We start from the raw sequence: 15893 nt of genomic DNA, 5'->3' as shown, positions 1-15893 counted from the left end.
ACTTTACTTTTTATAACAGTATTTTGAGCTTCAATCAAGCATAAAATGCAGTTAAAAACTGTAGTACAAAATTCTTCTTTAAATATTTTAGGCGTTCATTTTTTTTGCTCTCAAAACCTACCAACAATTTTTGCTAATATCGCCTCTAATTGCTGAGGATTTTCATTTATAACAATTTGCAACAGTTATCTGTTATCCTCTGGAAACACAACTCTTGTTAACATATTGTGCTAGGACAGTAGAAATAGGACTGATAATAAAAAGGAGAAAATTAATGGAAAACATATATTTGACTTCTTATTTCTTCTGAATACCATTTTTTTTTTAATTAAAAAAGAAACATATTGAGGACACTATTACTTAACTTCCTATCATAGGCAGCGCAATAGCGCTGCCTAAGTAAAGAACAATGTTGGCACAATGTATTATTTATTTATTTATTATTATTTTTTTTGGTCTTAGACAAGGGCACTTCGTCTCAAGATAGTTGTCGTAGAAACTTGAATAAGGGCTCATTCGACTGGAAATTGAAATGACTAGTGCCTTTTTTGATAGTCAAAAGTTATGGGAGGGTAACTAAACCCTTTCCCATGCTCACCCTTTTCCCAAGCAGATCTAATCAAAATTTGGAGATAGCCATTTTGTTCAACATAGTTTAAGATCCAGAAATTATGTCTTTGAAGATGACAGCCCCCCAGCCCTCAGAAAAAGGGTTGTAAGCTATGCCCCGTTCTAGTGCCCTTTTTAGGTATCAAAAGGATCAGAGCACAGCTACTCCCCCCCCCCCCCACATACAGGAACGTCATGTTTTCCTGAGATGTATCATTGGATTGAAATATTAAAGGGATTGGTATTCTGAAGTTATGGTACCCTCTTTAAGAATCAAAGTGATCTGAGCACAGCTACCCCCCCCCCCCTCTTAACACGTCTTGTTTTCCCAAAATACATCGGACCAAAGATTTTGAGACAGTCATTTTATTCAAAATAGTCCAAAAATCATAGAACAAGGCTTTTAGGGTTGATACAAACCACTAGAGCCGTGGGGCATTTAAGGTTTTCATGGAAGGGATGATTGTTTAAATTTAAAATAGGCTCATTTGGTTGAAAATTGGAAGTTCTAGTTCCTTTTTAAGCGTCAAAAGTGATGGAGGGCATTTAGCCCCCTTCCCCAACAACCTCATTTTTTACAAAATGCACCTGATTGAAATTATGAGATAGTGATTTTGTTCAAGATGGTCTAAAGACCATATAACATTGCCTCTAAGATTGACACAACCCCCAGCGCCCTGGGGATAGAGTTGTAAGTTATACCATGAGAGCATATAAGGTTTTTATGGAATAGGCGGTCGTATAAATTTTAGATGGGGCTCGTTTGATTTAAAGTTGGAAGTTATAGTGCCCTTTTTAAGAGTCAAAGTGTTAGGACAATCAACCCCCCCCCTCCACGCTCATCATTTCCGTTAATACCTCCAATCAAAATTTGGAGGTAGCGATTTTGTTCATCGTAGTTGAAGGGTCCGGAAATTATGTCTGTGGTGAAGACCAATCCTCCTCCCCCCTACAGCTCTCAGGGTAAGGGTTGTAACTTATACCCCAGGGGCATACAAGGTTCTTATAGAAAGGCTGGTCGAATATGCTTTGGAGGGGACTCATTGGATAGGTAATCTGAAGTTCTAGTGCTCGTTCTAAGAGTCGAAGTGACCAGAGCGCAGCTGCTCCGCTCCCCAACACAAAAGCACGTCGTGTTTTCCCGAGATGCATCCAATAGATATTTTGAGCCAGGCCTTTTATTCAAAATAGTCCAAAGATCATAGAAGATGGCTTTTGTGGTTTATACAAGCCATCAGAGCCTAAGGGCGAGGCTTGTAAGTTATGCCCGTGGGAAGTTTCAGGTTTTTATGAAAAGGATGGTTGTGTAAAATTTAGAGGTGGCTCATTTGGTTGAAATTGAAAGTTCTCGCTCCTTTTTAAGAGTCAATAGTGGTAGAGGTCAACTAGGCTCCCCTCAACTACCCCTATTTTCACCAAATGTATCTGGTTGAACTTGTGCGATGACAATTTTGTTAAAAATAATCCAAAGAACATAGATCCTCCAATGTTGGAACAGAGGCTTGGAGCAGGGGCTTTAAGTTATGACCTGGAGGCATATAAGGTTCTTATGGAATGAGTGGTCGTATTACATTCAGACGGATCCCATTTGATTTCTAATTGGAAGTTATAGTGCCCTTTTTCAGATTCAATGTGATTTGAGAGAACCCCCTCCCCACGCCCATCAATCTCCTTAACAAAAATCCAAGCAAAGTTTTGAGGCATCAGTTTTTTAAGCATAATTGAAAAGCACAGTAATTATGTGTTTGGGGATGTCAACCCCCCTTCCTCGAGGCCTCAGGACAAGGGCTGCAAGTTATGCAATTTGTTCATTGTTCACATATAGTACATGTTATTGAGAAGAGGTATGCGTGTTTGGCTTCTACTTCTCCAAAATACGAAGGGCATTAAGTTGAGTCTTTCAGGAAATATAGAGGAGAGTTTTGAACTACAGCATAACATGTTATGTGTATATGGTTTGTAAAATGGGTGTCCCTCAGGAATGACCGATTATATTAATTTTGAGTTTTCAGGAAACGATAAGGGAGATGATCAATTGACCAAAAAGACAATATTTACACGCTACTACTACTACTTCTACTGCTACCATAAGTAATGTTACTGCTACCATTACTATAGCTAAAACTGATACTTTTGTAGCGAGTACTACTAAGGCTGATGGTATTGAAAAAAATATATAAGAAAACCTTAAGGCGAAACTTGAGCTAAATCTAAAGATACTATGTGCATACAAATTGTGGGTGTATCAGCAATATTTTGGAACGACTTGTCAACCGAAGAGGAAACTTCAGTGGCATCATGAATGGGATGTTCAGTTGACCAAAATGTAAAATGTACCTGTTACTATGGCTATTAATACTGATGCTACTACTGTTACTACTAATCAATTATACACTGTTACTCCTACTACTGTTCCTACTACTACTACTACCACTTTGTGATAATAATATAATTAAGACTACACGTATAAAGGTGAAAATTTTACAGAATATTGAGGAGGAATTTTAACTAAATCAAAACACACTGTGCACATGTAGATTGCCAAAAGGGCATATCTCAAGAATTGATTACAGTATTAAGTTGAATCTTTTGGATAATACCTAAAGGGGAAGATCAATTGACAAAGAGGTAATATATGCGTTTCACTACTGACACTAATATCACTGCTACTTTTACTAATACTACTAAATTACTTCAACTGCTAGTGCAACTGCAACAACTTACGCTAAAGTTCTACTCTTTGCCCCAACTTTACTTTTTAAAACGATAAAAACTTTAGCGTAAGAGTGAGACGTTGAGGAAGGGACAGCACCTTTCACATACACTATAATTTCTGTTCGTTTTGAGTTTTAATGTCGCTCCTTACTTTCAATTAAAAACTTTTTTTTGTATTTAATTTATGAACGTTTTTGAATTAAAGCAGGTTTTGAATGTGGCTCACTGTGCATGAATAATTAAAATGAAATTTGCATATTAATTTTAGTTTTTTAAACTAATTATACCTTTATAGTAACCTAGGTTTGATTTTTGTTTCAGTTGTTTAAGAATGACTCCTGAATCACAAAGGCTATTTAATTAGAATAATAACCTCTTTTGAAAGTTATAAAAGAAACTTTAGCGTAAGAGCGAGCTATGGGGAGAGCAATCCATCTCATATACGTAATGTTTTCGGTTTGTTTTAAACGTTAATGTTGCTTCTTTCTTTCAGTTGAAAAAACCTGTTTTATTTTAATTGCTGATCGTCTTTTCAGTAATGTCGGGAAATCCAGCTCCTCCTACATGGAAAATTCCCTTCCCCCACGAGAAACTTCTCTATGGAAAGATGCTTCCACGTAATTCAACTTAGCGATGTTTGCGGAACTAATTTTATAAGACATGGTAATAAAATGGCCAAAGAGGTCGAACTATTTTTATGAAAATAAAAGTCATAAGTTGAGCAATTCTCAAATGACTGAAATGAAGGAAAGAAAAAATCTTTAAAAGATAAACGTACTAATTTACCTTTGTTTTATTTAATATTATTCCTTACTTTCAGTTGGAAAAAAATTTCCGACCGAACTTATAATATCTTTGGTTTATTTTCACATAAAAATCATACTTATGAAGCTGCTTAAGGTAAAATTAAATGCTAAGATTGCCCGGAAAATAACACAAACAAATTATTGCTTAAGTCGGCCATTATTTCAGAAAATTCTAACTTTAGCGTAAAGAGCAAGGTATTGACGAGGGGGTGAACTTACTCATATACGTAATATAAGGGGGTTCGCCCCATTGTCAATATCTCGCTCTTTACGCTAAAGTTTGAATGTTCTTTCAATTCTTTAAGAATGACCCCTGATACACAAAGGCCATTTAATTAGAATAAATAGCTCTTTTGAAATTACTAAAAATACTTTAGAGTAAACAGCGAGGTATTCTCGAGGGGATAAACCCCCTCATATATGTAATAATTTCTGTTCGTTTTAAGTTTTAATGTTGCTCCTTACTTTCAGTTGAAAAACTTGTTTTTTAATTTAATTTCTGATCGTTTTTTAAGTAATGCTGAGATATCCAGCGCCCCCTTCATAGAAATTATCTTACCCCATGAAAAATTTCTCTATGGAAAGACCCTCCCACGTAACCCAATTCCCCGTCCCCCGCCAGAAAAAAATACCCTTTGAAAACGTCTGTATACTTACCAATAACAAATTCTGTATGTAAACGATGGGCAAAGTTCATAACCTTCAGCCCTTCCCCCGGGGACTGTGGGGGATTAAGTCGTCATCAAAGGCATAGTTATTAGATATTTCGACTATGCTGAACAAAATGGATATCTCTAAATTTTGATCCGGTGACTTTGGTAAAAAATGAGCGTGGGAGGGAACCTAGCTGCCCTTCAATTTTTTGGTCACTTAAAAAGGGCACTAGACCTTTTTTCCATTCAAATGATCCCTCTCGTGACGTTCTTGGACCACTTGGTCGATAGTTTAAGTTCAAGTTTTTATTTCAACATTCACAAATAAATAAATAAAATACAACACTTCCGTGCTGGGGAATACCTATGAGGGTTTGTATTCGCGCGAAAGTCCACATATCTACGAAAGTAAAACAGTTCAAAATAGGGATGATACCTTTTTATTGACAGTGAATAGATATAAAATTATTTAACTGGATATTTCGAACACATATACAGTGTTCATCATCAGCAGTAAAGCTAAGTTATGGGGTGGAGGAATTAAAAAGTTTTTTAGAACATCTTAATTTTTTGGGGAGGGGATTTAAAATTTACAATAGAATTAGAAGAGGATCATAAACTTCCTTTTCTGGATTTCTTTCTTTTAAAAAATGAAAATAGTCTGGATTTTAAGATTTACAGAAAATCTACTAACAATAACAGATTTTTGTCGTTTTTCTCCGGTCATGCTCGCCAAGTAAAAATTGGTTTAATCATATCTTTAACTGACCGCATTTTTAGAATTTGTTCTCCAAAATTCATTGAGGAGGAATTATCGTTGTTAAAAGAGATTTTAATAAGTAACCATTATCCGGGTTGGTTAATTGACCAGACTTTTTCGAAAAGAAGGAAAAAATTTCTAGAATGTTCTGACGATATTCTGGAAACAACAGAAAAGAAAGATATTTTTTGTTCTCTACCATATGTTCCAGGTTTGAGTGAAAACCTTAAAAGAATTTTACAAAATAATGGTTTAAAGGTAGCTTTAAGAGGTAGTAATACTTTGGCTAGTTTTTTAAATTCTGGAAAGGATCGGACTTCCGTAGAGCAACTGTGGGACGTACTAACCAGAATTTAAAAACAAGATTGCTACAACATCATAATTCTATTTCATCGTCTTTAAAGCAAAATACCAAACCTGAAGATTTCACGTCAGCCCTCTCGGAGCACATCTTTAATTTTCCAAATCATTTTATTTTGTTTGAAAATGTTTCGTTGATTTCTAGGGACCAAGGTTTAAAGCAAACTTCCAGGGAAACAATCGAAATTAAAAAGAATAATTAGAGAGAATAATTCCATAAACAGAGATACAAGCGAATTTGGACTGAACTCAATTTATGATAATTTACTGAGGACAAATAAAGTAAATATCACCTCACCTAAGAGCTATGACCTCTGTCCACGTAAAATGTCAGATGATTCTAATGAACAGGAACCAAAAAGGTCAAAGAGATTTGCCTCGGATGTTGCATTGAAAAAAATAAGAGCAATAAACTATGTGTAATTAGTTTATTAGGTATAAATTTTGTTTATTTTTATTCATGTTTTTTAGTTTTACTGCTGATGATGAACACTGTATATGTGTTCGAAATATCCAGTTAAATAATTTTATATCTATTCACTGTCAATAAAAAGGTATCATCCCTATTTTGAACTGTTTTACTTTCGTCATGGAAAGGCAGTGTGGTCTTCGAAGTTATCCACTTATCTACCTACCTATAATAACCAACCCAATCTCTCTTACTCATTAATACACAACTCTCCCTCCCCCCTTTCATTCCTCCCAACCCCACCTTACCCTCCTGCCCACCCATACCTCCCTAGCCCACCCATACTTCCTTAGCCCACCCTTACCTCCCTAGCCCCGCCCTTACCTCCCGAACCCACCCTTCTTCACCTAATCACCCTACCACTCACAGTAAAATTCAACATTTATCCCCCAAAAAATAATCTTTTAATTTATTTTTAAACTGAGGTACGTGTTCCGCCACCCTAATGCTCACTGGTAGTTCATTCCATACACTTGGACCCAGGTGTTTCATTGAGAATGAAGATCGGGGTACCATGACGTAAATCCACAACGATATCACTACTATGCCTTGTTCCATAATTATGCAGATCACTATTTGTTTGTTAAAAACTCTTAAAGACATCCGGGGCTAGGCCGTTCATACACTGAAACACAAATACAGCAGCCTGGTAATCTCTTATCTGACCGACATTAAGGAGCTTCAGCGACGTAAAGCAAGCACAGGTGTCATGCACATCCTGGACATATCTACCTATTGTTCTAACAGCTTTATTTTGTAGAATTTGCACTCTTCAATAGTTGGATAAGAAGTTGCTGCTCAATAGGAGGCAGCCGTAGGAGATATGGATAAACCAACGAATAATATATAGTTAGAAGTATCCTCTGTGGGAGAAAGTGCTGCAGACGCCGAAGTATGCCAACCTCACAGGCAATTTTTGACGAAATAGCGTCACTCTGACATCTCCATGACAGGTGGTGATCCAAATAAAAACCAAGATAGCGGAGATGATCAACTTGCTGAATTGGTTTACCACATAAAGTTACGAGTCCATACACATCCAGTGGTGTACCAACTCTTCAGAACATCATTAAAATGTCTTGCGCACATTTACGCACAGTAGACTTAATGAGGTAAAGACCTCTAGCCTTTCCAATGCAAGATTCGCTTTTCTCACCAGCTCCTCCACAGATGAGGCAAACACACTTAAAACGGTATCATCAGCAAGCGAGAAAGACATCTTTCAGGTAAAAACGCATGAGATCAACATAGATAAGGTAAAAAAACGATGCGATCAACCTTGGGAAAAAACAAATAAAAACGCATCCTTGATATCTCTTCTGGCGAAAAATAAAAAATTCCACATTTTGTCGATAGGAACTTGAAACCTCTATAGTAAGGTTCTCTGATACGCTGAATTTGATGGTGTGATTTTCATTAAGATTCTATGATTATTTTTTTTGTGGTGTTTTATCCTTTTTCCGAAAATAAGGCAAATTTTCTGAGGCTCATTACTTTTTATGAGTAGGACTAAACTTGATGAAACTTAAGCATAAAAATCCGATTCTTTTGATGCATCTATTGGCATCAAAATTCCATTTTTTGTAGTTTTTGTTGCTATTGAACCGGGTCGCTCCGCAAAAACGGTTCGTTACCACGAACTGTTTGATTATGTACGACCAATGTTTACGAAAAGGTGAATCTAGTGGATGACAACTTCATTGAAACTATAGAGGAATTACTGTTCAAAAAAATTAATATTAGGATTAATGAAAATGATAAAAACTTCCCTTTCTTGTAGTGGACTGTAAAATTTCATAAAACTCCCTCTAAATCACGGTTTATTGCTGAAGGGGGAGCTTCAATTAAACGAAAAAAACTATACTCATGCAAATATTTTAAGGCCATATAAACAATATCGTAAGCAGCGCTGCTGTATCCTAGCAAGTATTATCATCGATACTTTAGAGGCGCTAATTTGGTTGGAAGTTCAAAGTTCTAGCACCCTTTTAAGTGTCAAAAGTGATTCAAAATTTAAGATAGCTATTACAGTGTTCGGACTCGCCTATAAATTCCAATAAATTCCTATATTTTAATGCACTCCTATAAAATGCCTATATTTTGGCTAAAATTCTATTATTCCTATATTTTCGGCTGAAGAGCACTAAGAACATTGCTCATGATTTGCAATTTTCTGTCTTTTGGTGTAGATTGATAATTAATTACAGCTGTTTTGACTTAGTAGCCTATGTTTTGTTTTTTGTCATGTTGGGCCTGTCCGAAATGAGCAAAGATCAGTATATAGGCTAGCAGTCTCTGCTTAATGAGACTGGAGTTCTTGCGACTTACGTTTTTCCTGGCTGAACGCTGGCTGGCTGATGTGAATTATGCCCAGTTACTCAAATGGGCTATTCTAAGATAGTTGCTAATCGAATGAAGTATAGTAGACGTGCACTGGGTAGGCTATATGCTACATTCTGTGATCAATCTGTCCTTTATCTATCTGGTCTTTATCCCCTTCTAAAGAAAAATGATGTTAATCAGATTCGGACTTTTTATTTCAGATATTGTAAACTTTTACTTTATCTCCCCCCTTGGTATAGCAATGGTAAGATAATTCGTAAGTTTGATGTCCCTGATATAAGTGCAAAGTTGGCCCTCCTGCATGGAAGATTGTTGGAATCAGCTTTTTATCGTTTATCGTCTCATCAACCTTTGGTCCGTCTGTTCGGTTAATCTCATTGTAGCATAGTGTTTTTATGGCACTTGGTATTAACCAAGTGACATATAGCAATCGCAAATTCTGTCGGTCTGTCGGTCCTGGTTTTGCTACTTTAGGCACTTCCAGGTAAGCTAGGACGATGAAATTTGGCAGGCGTATCAGGAACTGGACCAGATTAAATTAGAAATAGTCATTTTCCCGATTTGACCATCTGGGGGGAGTGGGGGGCCCGTTAATTCAGAAAAAAAAATAGAAAAATTAAGTATTTTTAACTTACCAACGGTTGATCAGATCTTAATGGAATTTGATGTTTGGAAGGATATCGTGTCTCAGAGCTGTTATTTTAAATCGCGACTGGATTTGGTGACATTGGGGGAGTTTGGAGGGGGAAACCTAAAATCATGGAAAACGCTTAGATTGGAGGGATTGGGCTGGAACATGGTGGGAAAAATAAGTACAAGTCCTAGATACATGATTGACATAACCAGAACGGATCCGCTCTCTTTGGGGTAGTTTGGGGGGGGGGGTTGATTCTGAAAAATTAGAAAAATGAGGTATTTTTAACTTACGAACGGGTGATTGGATCTCAATGAAATTTGATATTTAGAAGGATATCGGATCTTAAAGCTCTTATTTTAAATCCCGACCGGATCTGGTGACATTGGGGGAATTTTTTGGGGGGGGGACCTAAAATCATGGAAAACGCTTAGATTGGAGGGATCGGGATGAAACTTGGTAATTTATTTGACCAGGCATCCCACGCCATCTACCACAGATCTGATCCCGATGACTTCCGAATCCTATAATTGGCCTATATTTGGGCCCGGGAAATCCTATAAAAATAGGACAGAGCCTATAATTTGAAACGAACCGACCTGTCTGAACCCTGCTATTATGTAACTCTAACGGTCTTGTTACTGTATCTCTAAGGCTATTGCATAGGTCATACCCCCACAGTTGTGCAATTAATCCATAATGTTTTAAGAACTAAATTTCGCCTTAAGACTAAAATAAAAATATACCGTGTTAATGTTAATTGCCATTAAGGCATCTCAGACTTTCGAGATTTTATGTTCGAACTTTTGGGGTTATTGCTACTTCTACTCTTAAAATTTAACCAAATCAAAAGAGTCTAAGTGTATCCAAGCTGTCAAAGAGCATAAATAGATTTTTTGCGAATGGCATCAAGTTTTCTATCTCAGGTCTAAAATTAAATAAAACTAAATTAAACACTACTATTTATGTCCAGATCTTTAAAAAGGTGTATATTGTTAAAAATTGCTGAAAAATTTCCTCCAGCATACAAATAGAAGGCGAAACTACAAATTGTTAAAGAAAAATCGAAAAGATTTAAACTTTTATTTCCTTTTTCAAAAAAACTTAAATGTTTTCACTTTTATAACTTGAATAAATAAAATATTACTAACATTTTAATAAATATCAGTATATAAATACTTAACTGACAATGTGCATTCATTTGTATCTTTTTCATTAAAGTGCAAATTATGTTCTCGCCTTGGGAGATCATAGAGGTTTTGAGCCCTGCTCATGTTAATGTCTGCTCATTTTGAATTTAAACCGGCTATAATTTGTAGTTTCTGTTCTTTTGGGTTTTATTTATTTATCGATGCTGTCTTGTGGTAGTTTTATGCTTAGTAGATTATTTCATGATATTTTTGCTCATTTTTGGTTTAATCAAGTTATTTACTTTTCTTTGAAAAGCTTATTTTGTGGAAATAGGTTTTTAATTAATTTCATCTTTATGCCAAGGTGACATAAAGAATAATTTACAGATCCTTTTGAAAGGATAATTTACAGAACCTTTACTGTACGAATATTCTAGGAACTGCTTTAAAATCTCAACATAAATGATTTATGTAAATGAATGTTGTGTTTTTTACTTTTAAGGACTCTTTTTTTACGTCATTAAACAGAAAGGTGAATATTTTAGCTATTGAATAAAGTGGTTTAAAAATTTTTTGACTGCAAGGATTTTGTTGTTGTTCTGGATTATGCAATTGACAAAAGAAGAGAGAAAAAAGAAACTGTTACAGATCATTTTTTGCATAAATTTGTTTACTAGAAACGATTTTTTTTTAGTCTCAAGAATTCTTTTTTTCACGTCATTAAATACTGATACATCAGTACTACCCTAGCAAAATCTTTGACCCTATTTATCGCTAGTTCCTAGGCTGTGCTCTTTTCATCTGTTGAGCATTTGTTTAAAGGCGCCAGCAACTTACTTTGATGAAACAACTCGGACAGCTAATCAACGAATTCAATCAATTTATTTACAAAAAGGGTACCTTAGCTCTGTATCTTTCTTATGTTTTATGTTTCTACCTGTATATATTTATTTTATATATATTTAGGGACGCGAAGGATGGCTAGGTCCAGAAGATGCTCCCCTAACAGGATTCAAGTGGCGTGGAGGCTGTGAACGTGAAACGACTGGAATTATGGTCTGGTCGGAAGTATTCATGGTTGACACCCCAGGAGGGGAGGTAATTTTTATTTTTTTTATAATTCAAGACCTGTACTTGTGTGCACCCTTAACATCTCCTTTTTTCTCCTTGCAAGCAGATTGGCCGCACCATGCTTACGGCGCTGGACATGGGGATTTTCACTTTAGGGACACCGCTTTTGAGGCTAATTGGTCGAGCGGTGTTTATAACCGTACTGAGCATTTTTCTGGCATCACTAACGATCCCAAGCTAATGCCACTTATGAAATCTGAGTTGTTCCAATTAAAATCGGACTGATGCGCATTCTTTCAAAGTCAGACATGGCCCTGAGCATGATCCAGTTAATCACGAACATAAAAATACGAGGGGAAAATGCGTCCTTGTCTTACCCAATGCTTTAATGAATGCACGATTTGCCTGGATCCAATTAAAAAATTTCATTAAAAAAACACACAGACTTTTATCAATCTTATCATCTACTTGGTACCCCATCTTCATCCATAGCAACCCATATTACCTTTTATATATTTATAATTTTTAACGAACTTGGTTAGATACCAGGTTTAAATAATGAATAATTTGTTCATTGTGTCAATTTAATTTTGCATTCTTTTGCTAGTTTTAAGTATAGCGTGGTTTTTAAACTTCTGTTTATGGTTTTGCTTTGTTTTGTTTGTTGACCCTGAAACTCGAATTTGAGTTTTCGTGGCTTCTGATAGCGAATTTTTAAAGGAGACATTTTTTATGTTGCATTTGGCTGAAATTTCTATTTTACAAGATTATCATATTTATTTGTTCACGCTTTTAGTAAAATGTATTTGACTCTTCTTGAATTACTAAAGTTAAAAGCAATGACATCTAAAGTGATTGAGCAAATAGCTTTTTAATTGTGTTGCAAGAGCAACACTTTGGTTTTCTCCCGTTTTTTTTATGCCGCCGATGCCGGCTTATTCCTGGAAACTGGTAAGGGTCTAACCTGTGTGGTTCTTATGGAAAGTGTGGACCCCAGGCCAGATTGATGAATATGGCATTACATTTTGAACGAGCCAGACGTTTCCACGAGCCAGAGCCTATGGTGTGCGAAGTGAAGCTGAGTTATGTAGCCTATGTCAGAGAGGAGTATCTGAAGTTGTGCAGCCAAGCTTTCGTTTCATCAAATCATGTTTCTGCTTTCGAGTGGAAAGCTCCGTTCTAGAAGGCAAGGAGGCAGACACCACTTTCAGATTGAAGATGGACCAAAATCTATAAGTGTTAAATATATGCGGCAGTTACCCGGCCCCATAGCCAATATATCTTCTTTGAGTGATAAATAGAAAAATTTAAGTGCTGCCGTGATTTTGGCTGGGTTTATCATTTGTTTTTTCGGACTTGAGATTGAGCTTGACTTGAGATTTTTCGGACTTTTATTACCTATTATTTGTTTCCAATGTATTTGATGGTAAGACCGAGTGGGCTCCAGTGGTAAGACATATAGGGGTCTTCTAAGTAATAACCGTCTGTTAGGCTACAATCATCTTTTGTGAAGAGGGGTTTGTAACATTAGCTAGTTGGTGTAGCCTACCCATACCCACTGTAACCTAGAATTGAGTGTTTACGCACCGGGTACAAACGGTAACGTAAAACAAGGAGGCAGTTTTGTAATAATTAATAGAGTGTCATCTATGGTATTTTGATTGTGAAAAGTTACGGATAGCTTTATAATACCAACTAGATTATATAAGATATTGTTCCAAGTCTTGATCCGTCACGATGTTTACGATTGAAAAGGATAAAGTTCAACTAGCTGCAAAGTCAATTTAGTCCCTTCTTTCGATATTCTTTTGTTATTGTTGTTTTTTCAACGCTGAGGAATAGCCTTTGATCATGTGATTACTGATCGCGTTCTTCTTTGAACATAACGTTTTAAAAGCTTCAATAGGCTGACAACTTCAGCGTTTAACCAATAGCAAAGAAACAAAACCAAAGTGTTGCTCTCGCAACACTTTATTTGGCGAAGCCGGACAAAGATTGTCGCAACACTTCACGTTGCTCAGGCAACGTAGGTCTAGTTTGTACCTCTATTTAGTATCACGAGAAGTTAATATAATTTAGTTTCTCTCTGTTTCATTAGAGATTAAATGCTTACTTATGTACTCCATTGACCGGTCAAGGACTGTGGAATAAATAATTATTTCTATTTTAGACTGTATAAGTTGGCTTTTTCATTAAAAATATTGTATCACAAAATGGAATTACAATAAGAATAAAACCCGCGCAACTAACATGTCTCACTTAGCTGGTAAGACACCAGAAAATAAACTGAGCCTCTGAAATTAAATGGTTCTAGAGAGCAACTAACCTACACCCCTACCACTAGTCTTAAACATGATGTTATATAACCTAAATGATCGCTGTTCTAAATCAGAATGATTATAATTTATTTAATGGTAATCACGAGAAGCTAATGGTATATTGGTTAGCTTTTATTTTTGTCATTAGAGAATAAATGCTTACTCATCACGTACTCAATCGTTTTTTAGCAAGTATGAATTTTGTTTTTGGTTGGGGAGGGGGGGGGGGGTTAAATAAATAAATAATTAGTAACCGCCCCTTGGGTATGAAAAAATAAGCACATTTGTTGAGATTGTTTTGTCACAAGATTTTTAGTGAAAGTTAGGAAGTGTGTTGTGGAAGGGCTGTTTTACGTTCTTTTTTGTGTATATTAAATATAAAAACAAGTTTTTTCAAATGAAAATAAGGAGCGACATTAAAACCTAAAACGAACAGAAATTACTCTGTATATGAAAGGGGCTATTCCCTCTTCAACGCCCCGCTCTTTACGCTAAAATTTGACCCTTTCTCGCAACTCTATTTTTAAAACGATAAAGATAACTTTAGCGTAAAGAGCGGGGCGATGAGGAGGGAACAGCCTCTTTCATACAAGGACTAATTTCTGTTCGTTTTAAGTTTGAGTGTCGCACCTTACTTTCAGTTGAAAAAACTTGTTTTTTTATCTAATTTCTGAACGTTTTTTTAATTTATGCATGTTTTGATTTTGGCTAAATAGCTTTTTTATAGTTTTGACGGAGGAGGCCAAGTTGCCCTCCCAATTTTTTGGTTACTTAAAAAGGCAACTAGAACTTTAAAATTTTTTCACCAACGTTTTCATTAGTAATAATGTACGTAACTTACGTAACGAACTTGTATATTAGTATATTTTTATTTCGTATATGAGGGGTTTCGTCCCCTCGTCAATACCTCGCTCTTTACTTCACTCAATACCTCACTAAAGCTCAAAATTGTGTCCCAATTCTTTAAAAATTGACCCCTGAATCAAAAAGTCCATAGAATAAATAGTTGAAATTACTAAAAATACTTTGGCGTAAAGAGTGAGGTATTTAGGAGATGAACCCCCTCATATGCGCAATAATTTCTGTTCGTGCTTCTTACATTCAGGTGAGAAAACTTTTTCATATTTATTTTTTCATTGTTTTTTTTTTTAATAATGCTACAAAATCTTGCACTCCCATCATGGACATTCTATTTCCCCGTGAAAAATTCTCCATGGAAAGATTATTTTACGTAACCCCCCCCCCCCCCTTCTCAACCAGAAAAGATCCCCCTGAAAACGTCTGTACACTTCCCAATAATCATTACTATATCTAAACAATGGTCAAAGTTTGTTACTTGCAGCCGCTCCCCCGGGGACTGTGGGGGAGTAAGTTACCCTCAAATACATATTTAATAGGATTTTCGACCATACTGAACCAAATAACATCTCAAAATTTTGATCCGGTGACTTTGGGATAAAAGAGCGTGGGAGGGGTCCTAGGTGCCCTTAAATTTTTTTGGTTATTTAAAAAGGGCACTAGAACCTTTAATTTGCGTTAGAATGAGCCTTTCCGCGACATTCTAGGACCACTGGGTTGATACGATCGCCCTTGGGAAATAAAAACAAACAAAACAAATAAACACGCACCCGTCGGTCTTCTGGAAAAAATACAAAATTCCCCATGTTTGTAGATAGGAGCTTCAAACTTCTTCAGTAGGGTTCTCTGATACGCCAAATGCGAATGATGTGATTTTCATGAAGATTCTATGACGTTTAGGGGATGTTTCCCCCAATTTTCTAAAATAAAGCAAATTTTCTCAGGCTTGTAACATTGATGGGTAAGACTAAATTTGATGAAACTTACATATTTAAAATCACCATAAAAATCTTTTCTTTTGATTTATCAATTAGTATCAAAATTCGGAGTTTTTGTTCCTATTGAGCCGGGTTGCACCTTACTACAGTTAGTTACCACGAACTGTTTGGTTTGCCTCCCCCTTTGATAATATTTTTACTTCTTATGGTGGCTGTTAAACTGTAGTTT

The 15893-nt window shown here is 36.0% G+C and overlaps 1 protein-coding gene across 4 annotated transcripts in view; it reads left to right on the top strand.

Moving 5' to 3' along the window:
- Window positions 1–15893, top strand: part of LOC136026991 (atlastin-like) — a 62462-nt gene that overhangs the window by 19104 nt on the left and 27465 nt on the right. For all 4 annotated transcript variants that reach the window (XM_065703872.1, XM_065703874.1, XM_065703870.1 and 1 more), the window contains one exon: window positions 11446–11577. In XM_065703872.1, the coding sequence (XP_065559944.1) occupies window positions 11446–11577 (132 nt within the window). The remainder of the gene's footprint in view (window positions 1–11445; window positions 11578–15893) is intronic.

This window comes from Artemia franciscana, chromosome 5 (genome assembly GCF_032884065.1).
Source record: "Artemia franciscana chromosome 5, ASM3288406v1, whole genome shotgun sequence".
Classification (NCBI taxonomy): Eukaryota; Metazoa; Arthropoda; class Branchiopoda; order Anostraca; family Artemiidae; genus Artemia; species Artemia franciscana.
The sequence above is the reverse complement of the archived record's forward strand: the minus strand, read 5'-3'. Positions and strand labels throughout refer to the sequence as shown.